We start from the raw sequence: 12,343 nt of genomic DNA on the forward strand, positions 1-12,343 counted from the left end.
TATCCCTCTCAAGGAATTATAAGTTTTTCTCCAGCATAGATGGTGTCATCAGTGTACTTATTTGCAGATTTTATTTGATCAACTGAAACCTGCACTCAACCAAGGAAACAGAACCAATTACACAAGTCTTATACAATGGATAGAAGGGAACAAGATGGCAACTTTAGTTTCACATGCATTCAAAAAGCTGAACAACAACTACGCTAAGAAATGCTCTACAATAAGGTGGAACAAAGAATAAAGATACTTGATAAATAGAGTCAGACCACTCACCAAAATACAAGAGTTCAATACAACGATAAAGCTTATTAATAAACGCAGGGTAGCATTGTCATGCAGGGCACACCAATCACCCATATGCTACATGAGTTTCCAAAGAATCACTGGACTCTGGCATGATTAGCATTCAACTTGCATTTTATGAGATAGTAAAGATACATGGACAGGGTATCTCTAGAACATGACATCATGCCCCTGAGTAACAAATCTAAAAGAAACCTGTATAAACAAAACAAATACATTTCCAACTGGCTTATCACATATTTCCTTAAAATTTGTGATAGATAACCTACCATAAACAATCCAAAACTCAAACTGGACTGGACGACCTCTTATATCTAATCAAGACTGGGGACTTGACGCTGTTGTGAAAATTACTGCATACACATTCCATGACAACCTGTACTACAAACTTTCAAATATAATCTGAGCTCCCATATCCCTCTCAAGGAATTATAAGTTTTTCTCCAGCATAGATGGTGTCATCAGTGTACTTATTTGCAGTTTTTATTTGATCAACTGAAACCTACACTTAACCAAGGAAACAGAACCAGTTACACAAGTCTAGAAGACTACAACATCGCAGCTTAGTTTCACATGCATTCAAAAAGCTGGAACACATATCCCCATATTAAACCACATCCTAATCAGAGAGTTGCTATGATTGACAATCCAGGCCATGACATTGCCACATCACATATACACTACATCCACTTTAATTATAATTTCTTTCTGACGGGCCTTCCGCCGATTCTCGGAATAGATTTGCCAGACCCTCTTCTATACAGATCTGATATTTCATTCAACTGGTTCATTCAACATTCCCTTCGGCTTCAGGAAGCTCATGGAATTCTGATAAACACATGCCAAGAAATGGAACCAGCACAAATAAAAGCTCTCAAGGAAGGAAGGTTCTGAGCGCTGTTGAAATGACCCCTTGTATTTATCCCGTTGGGCTGCTAATAGCTTTTTCTCTTTCAGAATCTGAAGAGAAGTTTGAGAAGGAGGGCTGCCTCAAATGGCTAGACCGCCAGCCCGCCTCGACAGTTCTGTTCGTTTCTTTTGGGAGCCGCGGCACCCTGTCGGAGAATCAGATTCAGGAACTAGCTTTGGGGCTAGAAGCAAGTGTGCAGCGGTTCCTTTGGGTGTTGCGTAAGGAGCCTCCTCCTCCAACTGAATCCACTATGACTACCGAAGCAGATATGAGGGAGGTTCTACCTGAGGGTTTCGAGACTCGAATCCAGGACCGTGGATTTGTGGTGGATTCATGGGCGCCTCAGATTGCTGTCCTCTCTCATCCATCCACAGACGGTTTCCTTTTTCATTGCGGTTGGAATTCAACGATCGAAGGCATCTTACATGGAGTGTCGATGATCGCTTGGCCTCTCTTTGCTGAACAGAGAATGAATGCCTTCCTTCTAGTGAAGGAGATGAAGGTGGGCATTGAAGCGTAGAAGGGCGCAGATGCATTGGTGAAGAGAGAGGAAGTGGAAAGAGCGGCGAGGGAATTAATGGAAGGAGAGGGGGAATGGAAATGAAGAAGGGGATGGCAAAATTGAGGGGAAGGCCCATCATTGAGTGACAACTGTCTGAAGGATGGAAAACATCACGAAAATGGTTTCTAAAAAGCGCAATATTCTCAACTGCCTACGACATTCCAATAATCTGAACCGCCTACAACATTTTTCACCGACGATCTAATGGCTAGAGTTTATTCCATCGTCTAACAATCGATCTAAAGGGCCATAACGAGACAGCACGGCATGGAGGGGAGTTCCTTTCAGAGGGAACGCCTTACGGCGTAAATATTTCCGAACTCCTGAAAGGGTATACCTATCCACTCTTAAAACTATTTTGCAGATGGTGCAAGGCTTTATGAACCACAACCCCATGCCAGAATTCAAAGAGTTCACTCACGCAGTTGCATAAGCATTCGTGCCATAATCCTAGATTTACTTCTCTGAGCCCATTAGACTTGAATGCTATTCTTCGACACAAAAAATTGCAGACTTCTTCATGCATGGAAAATATCAGTGCTAAATGGTGTTCAGCATCCTTGTAATTATGATAAATTTCAGGTGATTGAATTACGATATAACTTTCAGGCAATTTAATTTGATTTGCAGATTCCAAAACATTTTAGTAATCAAATTTCCTTAATATTCTGCAATCTTGAATTTCATTACGTGTGCTCTTAACAACGCTCAGCAGACTTTGCTAGTTTCGATCAATAGATTGCACCCTCACATTTCTTTGAAGGATCTGGATGAAATGGCATGTTTATTATTATTATTGGCAATGCAGTATCTATGGCGATCTGGCCTCTTCTGTGAATTCTACTCGTTTACTGGCATTCCATTTTAGTTTCTCTTTGAACCATCTCAGCTCTATGGTTGTTTCCCATTGATAAAGAAAATCCATGGCTTAAGGAGATTCTCATGACAGAGAAAAGAATTGAAAGCGCGAAGTCATACTTGACATACAGAAAATTAAGAAACCATGAAAGAAAAGAATTAAAGGAATCAGAACCATTATATAAATTGCCATTGTTCCATTACAGTTCAAGCAAAATGTGGCTTCTTGATAGAGGAACATAACATGCTGCATTCATAGACATTTAATTGCTTGCTTCCTGGACATGATTTCTCATGGATACCACTGTACTCAAATTGCAAAGGCAAAATACATCACAAATACACAGACAGCAACTAAAATAAAAGAATCTTTAGCTCCTTATTGACCTACTACTACTCATGATGATCACCAGTGCTGCTGTTTCTGTAAAACCCCATCTGATCCTCTGAGCTCATCAAGAGGGACCGAAGAATCTCGCTGCTGTCGCTGGAAGCCCACTCCATCGGATCCACAGAGCTTATGAGCGGCCGAAGAATATCATGCATGACTACCCATCTGTTGCTGAAAACATCCGCAATCTTTATACCCACATAATTGACAGAGAAGGGTTTGCTGTTGCTCACAACCAGCGATTGCCCATGGAGGAGAGTCTTCAGTCTTGTGCCCGCCGGAAGCTGCACCAGATCTGCCAAAGGTAGCCTCATGTTGGGAACCATATGGTACCTCACATTGTTCGAAAATTCTTGGCCTTCGCTTGAGAAAACGGAATCGTCGCTGAGAGTAAAGATGGTGAGGTTTTGCAGGCGCAGAAGCTCAGGGGACTTGATGCGCATGGCCAAGGCGAGGATGTTGTAACCGCGATCTCTAAGACTGAGCGCTGCATCTTACAGCATGAAGGGCGTTATGACATTCAGGGGATGATCAGGACTAGGACTAGTTGATGATGATGGTGATGGTGACATCATTGCAGGAACAGGGGCTCCCGAAGTTGTGTCATAATTACTGTGATCAAGATCAAGATCAAGAAGCAGCTTGTCGATGCCATGGATCGCTAACAGCCCGTCATTGAGAATGTCAGGATGCGAGACAAGAACTCCATTAATGTACACTGGATGATACTCGGCCGGCATCTGAGTGGAGGGAGAGATGGAATCTTGGCGGCCACCTCCGTGAGAATTACCTGTGACGACGAGGCTGCAGTGGTCGGCAATGGCTTCTAGGTTTGTTCCGTTGGGTAGCTTTTGCAGATCGGCGTAGGTGAAGAGGCCCTTGGCGATGTGGTGGGAGAAGGCCCATCATTGAGTGACAACTGTCTTAAGGATGGAAGACGATCTAATGGCTAGAGTTTATTCCATCGTCTAACAATCGATCTAAGGGCCCATAACCAGACAGCGCGGCATGGAGGGGAGTTCCTCTCAGAGGGAACGCCTTACGGCGTAACAAGATTCTCGGTTGGAATTCTGTGTGGCCAAAAGAATATTGAGTTACGAAGTCAGTGAGAGCTATGGATGGCAATACGTTGTAGAGACATATAATAGCCTTTGATCCCTGTGATCTCGTTCTCTTTCGCTCCCAATAGGACAATTGATGCATCATATTAGTGCACATATCACGCTTCTCTATAAGAAGCTTGACTCCTCCAAAAACAGATAACAATATCAATAACACACAAAGCATGAATGGTATTTCAGTTAAAGCGTTTGGAGAATACATCGTTTGGAGTGTAAGGCGTTTGGATTGGGAGGAGGTCCACGGAGCTAAGGAGTGGCAACTATGTATGTATTGGAGAGGTGGTGTGGGTGCCGCAACGTATGAAGACTATCAAAAGAACAGAAAATAACGCACAGTTTCGTTGCGCAAGTGGGGAGAGTAGCGTAGTAACTTGGTATGGGCAGCGTGCTAGTCGAAGGAGAATCCTACACAAAAGATAGCATTCAACACATAGAGAATTGCATAAAACTCAGGTGACAGGAAGAGCGCAGGTGACAGGCGTCGGAGGAGCCCATGCTGGTGCCTGAAAGCCTGAAGCGTAGACAAAGAACAAAGGAGTTACTATGACAGAACTGGCAAAAAATGCAGCTAGAATTTATCTGATGGCACATTCATTACATTTGGGACTAATAGTAGAATTGTCATGCACAGAGACGCCACAAAACCAGTGGCTCAAATTTGAGTAGGGTAGGAAATCCCCTGCACTTTTCATACCATGTTAAACATAACCATGGGGAAGACCAAATATGAAGGATAAGTATTGAATGCATTATTATTCACAATAATACACATTTATAATACATAGGAGTGACCCTTGGTTTCACATTCCAAGTGGTCTCTTGGACTCCATTAGACCGTTCAACGCCCACACCTTAACCCTTGGCAGATTAGGTGTCCAACAGATTTAAATTCTAGATCCAACGAGCACCACCCTGCATACTTTGGACAGACCCAGAGTGAGATAAACTGGAAATCATGAAATAATGTGTTTCTTGTCAATATTTTGGAGGGAAAGAAAGCAAGCTACTTTTTTAGTCGCATTTTCAATTTATTTCTTTGAAGGTCTATTCAAATTTTAAGTGTACGTACTCATCTGATGCGGAATGAAATTTCAGATCCAACCAATACGCAAAATTCACTTAATGGTTTCTCACGTTTACAATTCCTCGACTCCTTCAGAATGTAACTTTCTCTTTCATAAATATAAAAGTTACAAAGTTTTCCATTGGAAAAATAAAAGAATTTCATTATGAATATTCAGCGCAATGTCGTCCAAATTTTTTAGACCAAACATCAGAATGGAATGCAAACTAAAGAGGGAAAACCAACATCACTAAAAAAAAATCCCCTTGCTGGCAGACTAAATAATATAAATATGAAACAAAGATTCACAAGTAAGAATAAATAAAGCTGCTATGGTTTCTGTAGGTCAAAATAAACAAATAGAGCTAGAGATTTGGAAAAAAAGAACAGCAGCATATCTTCAACAAAGAATAAACAGAGAAAATAAGTGGAGAGGTCTGTCCCATTGAACAGATAACATCATAGAATTTTGTTTTGATCTGGCTAAAGTGGTTCAGAGGAGTAATTGTTATCATCTCCACCTTGCTTCAAACCACACATGTGACATGTTCACTCTTCATGAGCTAATTGTTGATTGAGGCTTTCCATAAGCAATGAAAGTGTATCTCACTCTTGCTTACAGGCCAGAGGGTGGGGTGAGTCTTGAGAGAAGTTACATAAAAATGAAAAATAATATCATAAAATTATCCAAGACAGGCAAACAATTAAAAAATAAGCATCTGAATATTATCATTATCTATAAAAATAAGATGAATCTTGCCAAAAGAATTACTTGTGAAACAATCTGGTCTCAAACAAATATAAAGAAGGCAATAAATGGGTATACATGGGTAATCTGGCATTCTTAAAAGTCAGTCATACAAATATCTGTTCCTTATAATACCTTCTGTTCATAAGGCTCGTATATGGGAATTGTACTGCACGAAGTAGATAGATGAACCACACAGGAAGCATCAAATGAAAACTTTTACATCTAAAATTAAAGTCCAGAACTGATTCTAAAAATAGGTTAGGAATGTAGTGCGATTGGATGATGTCTGGAAAGGCATTTGGTAGAACTATGACAAACCTGGTTAGTTAAAAAGAGGATATCTCTACCTGATAGGGTAAATGTACGTTTTCTCTTTTGTTACCTTACAGATCTTCATATCTTCCTACCCTTTAGCATATCCGACACACTATGGAATGTCCTCTCCCGCAACATTTACAACAGGCTAATACAATAGAATCAGTTCAGCGGATTCAAAATGATCCTCTGTTTTGATCTCGAATAGTACTTGGACTCATTCATTTGCAACTTTCTTGATTATTGAAATATGTCTGCATCGAGAGCCTACTGATAGAAACCGAAAAGATGTAGCGTGGGGTACCAAGACATGTTGAGAAGGAAAAAATCGATATGATAGGGGTAAGGAAGAGGAGATTGGACAACAGGCAATACTCACCTGCTCTCTGACTTCATCTGAAATCTCTAATAAATCATATGGCATGCCATCTAGAATACGATCTAGTTCTTCGGTCAGAGCATGGAATCTACCCGAAATTGCTTCACCGTCCAAAGCCTGGATCACGCCATTAAAGTTGAAACCCCAAATTAATCCTCCGCCGTGATTAAAAACCATGAAAACAAACCTCTATGTAATGTGTAGCTGAAAGATAAAGAAATGTGCTCAAACACAATTTTATCTATGAAAATAGGTGAAGCATTGTGTATTCCAAATGATTTTCTGAACGACCAAGAAACATATTGCCCAGAAAGAGTTGATGCAAAGGAGAGGCATAGAGAAGAGAATGAATGAAGTGATCATTACCAGGTACAGTTTGCTGCCATCATGGCAGAGTTGAAGCAGTCTTTTCACAGAATGGAATGTTTTTCGTAGCGAAGAAAAGCACTCCGCTGCCACCCGAGGAAGGGGTCCCTGCAATTCTCGAAGTTCTTCAAACAATGGAAGTAACAGTTGAATCCTCCTAACGAGGTCGAAACAGTCTTTCTTTTGGCTTTTTCTGTAGTCCCTGTTCATGGTACCTCACATTGTTCGAAAATTCTTGGCCTTCGCTTGAGAAAACGGAATCGTCGCTGAGAGTAAAGATGGTGAGGTTTTGCAGGCGCAGAAGCTCAGGGGACTTGAAGAACTCCATTAATGTACAGTGGATGATACTCGGCCGGCATCTGAGTGGAGGGAGAGATGGAATCTTGGTGGCCACCTCCGTGAGAATTACCTGTGACGACGAGGCTGCAGTGGGCGGCAATGGCTTCCAAGTTTGTTCCGTTGGGCAGCTTTTGCAGATCGGCGTAGGTGAAGAGGCCCTTGGCGATGTGGTGGGAGAAGGGCCATCATTGAGTGACAACTGTCTTAAGGATGGAAGACGATCTAATGGCTGGAGTTTATTCCATCGTCTAACAATCGATCTAAGGGCCCATAACCAGACAGCGCGGCATGGAGGGGAGTTCCTCTCAGAGGGAACGCCTTACCGCGTAAAAATACACATTAATTATTATTAACAAGTCAGACCTTAAAGCTAGAGCCTAGAATAGATTAGAAGTCTGGATTTTAAAATGCTAGTTAATGGAGAATTCCAAAAATATGAAGTGCATTCAATTATATTAAATGATTATACACGTCAACAACATTTTTAGGCTATTTGTGGTGAATATGGCACCAGATGATGTTTCTTAACCTCAATTTGTCCCATGATGCAACTATTTTAAGCTTTCAAAACATAATTCAAACTAATTTGTCAGACCTTTGAGAACTGTCTCGACCTTAAACTATCTGTCCAGCACCCTACGTCTGATTGCAACTCAAATGTAGCTGGACCAATCAGAACACTTTAACTGAAATTTCAAGGATGAAACAGAAACAACCAAAGAAAGCATGAATAAGCTTGCAACTTTTAAGTCGAATGTATTTCTTAATAATATGCTTTATTTTATTATTAACAAAGTCACTTACTTCATCAAATATACCCTTTTGGGGTATGATGGTTATTACTCATAGGGAACCAGCAAAATAGAACAAACCTCATAAGCCCAATAACTTATAAAACATTAAAAGGGAAAGTGTTTCAAAGAACACAACAGATTTATCTCAAACAATTCAGACCCTAGTTTTCACTCAAACACTAGTCTAGGGAACAGATTTTATTTTCGCTAATCACATTCATTTTATTTTCTCCACACTCAACATTGTTTTGACAGCCACATTGGATAGCACATAAAGGGGGGGGATGGGAACGACCTCCATGGCTTTGTTTTAGTCTACCATTTTGCATCAGCAGAAATCAGAAGAAATGAAATGGAACTTCTCCAATCCCACTCTAAACTGCACAATATCAATTACAAAGCATAGAAGAAACTCCGAGGTAGAAGAATGAATCATAAAGGATGTGTGATATTTGGGGCTATGGCTTATAAATTGAGCAAACAGCAGAGATGCATTCAAAAACAAATGAGAACAGCACTAAGGGACCAGTGTAAATTGATAGTGCCAATGAAATATTTGATGTCTGACAACTTTGGGAATGCAATGAAAGCCAATGGATGTTTGTCTAAAAGAAAGATATTTTACACGCAAGCAAAAGGAAAGGCTAAAAAGGGGAATTGCTTGAAGAGAATTATAATTGACCTTTGAGAACTGTCTCAACCTTAAACTATCTGTCCAGCACCCTACGTCTGATTGCAACTCAAATGTAGCTGGACCAATCAGAACACTTTAACTGAAATTTCAAGGATGAAACAGAAACAACCAAAGAAAGCATGAATAAGCTTGCAACTTTTATGTCGAATGTATTTCTTAATAATATGCTTTATTTTATTATTAACAAAGTCACTTACTTCATCAAATATACCCTTTTGGGGTATAATGGTTATTACTTATAGGGAACCAGCAAAATAGAACAAACCTCATAAGCCCAATAACTTATAAAACATTAAAAGGGAAAGTGTTTCAAAGAACACAACAGATTTATCTCAAACAATTCAGACCCTAGTTTTCACTCAAACACTAGTCTAGGGAACAGATTTCCAATTTTTTACTACATATACAATCTTCAAATCATTCAACACGTTTAAAATCATCCTACTTTAATCTGAAATGAAAATTGTGAAGTCAATTCAGATTAATCTAGTCTGCCCAATTATGTAACAACCAAAACTATCTCAAGAAATACTAAAGAAAAGGAGATATGCATATTTTTCAATGACAAAGGAAGCAAAGGACAAAGCCACAGCTAAAAAGAGATAAACTTCCTCAACTCATAAGCACATAGCACTTGATCCATGGAAAAGAAAACAAATTTCCAACCAAGTTTCCGTAAGAAGGGGGCAAGTTTCAAGGACAAGTTGTTAGACTCCCTCACTTTTCATGTAACAGCATCCCAGCATCCCATAAAACACATACATACAAGTATAAACTATAGACTAAAAGGATAGACAGAAGCAAAAGACAACAGACTAAAACGATAAACTGCCTTTCCTAAGCGAAAAACAACACAGACTGACAGGATAAATTTCCTTCCCTCTCCTTAAATATATCTGATTATCAACCCATAAAAACATTTGGCTAGTTTCATGCCAGCACGTGTCCAGTTCAAATACCCCTGGGTGAGGTGCACTAGCCAAAATAGTTTACTGGGGATGCCATCTACGAATGTGGAAGCATCCCAGATTTCCTGGCAAGTTTTTACTTGGAAAAAGAAATAAATCAACCCATAAAACAATATAAAATAAAATAAGTAAATATTGCTTGCATAATGTATCATTAAAAAGCAGTCCATGTAAAATTTCCAAATGCAGTTTTCACCACAGAAACTATTAGCACAGGCAGTCCAAATCAGTAAATGTATCCCAATACAATCAGCTATGTATAAATTGTCTAACAAATATGTCTGGATGACGTAAGTTGTTTGTACATATCACAATCTCAGCATTCAAATTGGAGAAACTGACCACTAATAGAAAGCCCACATTCAGTCATATTATGCATATTTTGCAGGATCATCCGCTCTATATTCCAGAATTGCTTGGTTCATACAAATCCCACTCATGTCTTCCAAATGCTACAAAAGAGTTTATGCATGTCCTTAAGTAATTTACATAGTTAAGTTTCTTACACAAAGGCAGACAGTCATTGTTAGATCAATTGAGAAACCACTGGAACAAAAAATAAAAATTGTAAATATTTTTGTCAGATTGCAGGCCACAGGGAATGGCCTAGCTCTCTGTATTGGGGATGCCCCAGCATTAGCATTTGTAAGGAATGTCTCGACTCTCAACATTACCTTGATGTAGGGGAAATTCCGTGACATTCTCAAGTCATTGACTACAGAAAAATGGCAGAGGGGCACATTTCCAAGGCATCCCCTATCTCAGGGCACAGACTATAGTAAATCCAAGGGTTGCCTTCTAGACCACAGGGAACATGTGCCCAAGAAAAATAGGAAAATTTAACATTAGGCAATCTGCTCAGCAAGACAAGCTAAATTAATGCCATTACCCACACAATATAGACTATAGGAAATCCTTGGGTTGCCTTCTAGACCATACGGAGCATGTGCCACAGAAACATAGAGGAAACTGTAAAATCAAGTAATCTGCCCAACAACACAAACTAAATTAATGCGATTACCCACACAATACATAGGTAATCATCGTCTTTTTTGACTAAGAATACACACAGGATGTGTATATGAAGAATGTAATTTCCAATCATCTTATGAATGAAATTACAGTTTTTTCTCCAGATAAAATGAATAAAAAAATAGGTATTCGTTAAAAAGTAGTTATCGATTGCAAAGAACTTAAACCATTAGCCTAAGCCTATGCCTCTCATGCATAAGCCTGGATTACCTCCATATTGGATTCAAAAGCTGTAAGTTACCAAACCATTTCCCGTGTATTTCTGTATCTGATACAAGACAGCTGGAAAACACCATGAAAATGTTTCCATGCAATTCGTTGAAGCAGTCTTTTCGCAGCGAAGAAAAGCACTCCGCTGCCACCCGAGGAAGGGGTCCCTGCAATTCTCGAAGTTCTTCAAACAATGGAAGTAACAGTTGAATCCTCCTAACGAGGTCGAAACAGTCTTTCTTCTGGCTTTTTCTGTAGTCCCTGTTCATGGTACCTCACATTGTTCGAAAATTCTTGGCCTTCGCTTGAGAAAACGGAATCGTCGCTGAGAGTAAAGATGGTGTACAGTGGATGATACTCGGCCGGCATCTGAGTGGAGGGAGAGATGGAATCTTGGCGGCCACCTCCGTGAGAATTACCTGTGACGACGAGGCTGCAGTGGGCGGCAATGGCTTCCAGGTTTGCCAATTACCTGTGACGACGAGGCTGCAGTGGGCGGCAATGGCTTCCAGGTTTGTTCCGTTGGGCAGCTTTTGCAGATCGGCCTAGGTGAAGAGGGCCTTGGCGATGTGGTGGGCGATGTGGTGGGAAAAGGCCCATCATTCAGTGACAACTGTCTTAAGGATGGAAGACGATCTAATGGCTGGAGTTTATTCCATCGTCTAACAATCTATCCAAGGGCCCATAACCAGACAGCGCGACATGGAGGGGAGTTCCTCTCAGAGGGAACCCCTTACGGGGTAATTATTATTTATTTTAGGTTACTGTGTGTAGATGATGTTTGTATGACTTATAGTTCTTTTTTGTGTAAAATGTGATGAGAAGAATATAAAGAAACAACATGTTGCTTAAGGTACTTTTGATTATGATATATTTTTTTCTTCTTTCACATCCATGCAAATATGAAACAAAAATATAAACCATGAAATTTGCTTACATATTTTATAGGCTATAAGGTTATTTAATTTTTTACTATTTGATGATTATAATAAAAAATTAGAAATTTTCATTATATTTCTTATTCAAAAATAGTATATAAATAGTGAAAATATTTTAGATAATTATTATCGAAGGCTAAGCATTATTGAATTATGTCTATCTCCTTTCTATGCCCTCTACGCACATCGACCTTTCTCCCTTTCCATCTTGTCTTATGTGATGATTGAGTTCCATTTTGTTTTGTTTTTGTAATAGAAAAATGATTGAATATAACATTTCATGTAATCATTATACTCTCAAGCTACGTAAAAATAAAAGGAATGAATTCAAACATATATTTGACGCACA

At 39.6% G+C, this 12,343-nt stretch overlaps 1 protein-coding gene and 1 pseudogene across 1 annotated transcript; one reads left to right on the forward strand and one right to left on the reverse strand.

Moving 5' to 3' along the window:
- Window positions 1-1,208: 1,208 nt before the first annotated feature.
- On the forward strand, window positions 1,209-1,733 carry LOC149254238 (UDP-glycosyltransferase 72B1 pseudogene; annotated as a pseudogene).
- A 1,293-nt stretch (window positions 1,734-3,026) lies between these two features.
- LOC149254239 (fasciclin-like arabinogalactan protein 21) lies at window positions 3,027-3,467 on the reverse strand. The gene has a single exon (XM_089454731.1). The coding sequence runs from the start codon at window positions 3,465-3,467 to the stop codon at window positions 3,027-3,029; it is 441 nt and encodes a 146-aa protein (XP_089310857.1).
- Window positions 3,468-12,343: the final 8,876 nt, after the last annotated feature.

Source organism: Pinus tabuliformis, chromosome 7 (genome assembly GCF_031772625.1).
Source record: "Pinus tabuliformis cultivar Carrire ecotype Pingquan chromosome 7, CPIR1, whole genome shotgun sequence".
NCBI classification, from domain to species: Eukaryota; Viridiplantae; Streptophyta; class Pinopsida; order Pinales; family Pinaceae; genus Pinus; species Pinus tabuliformis.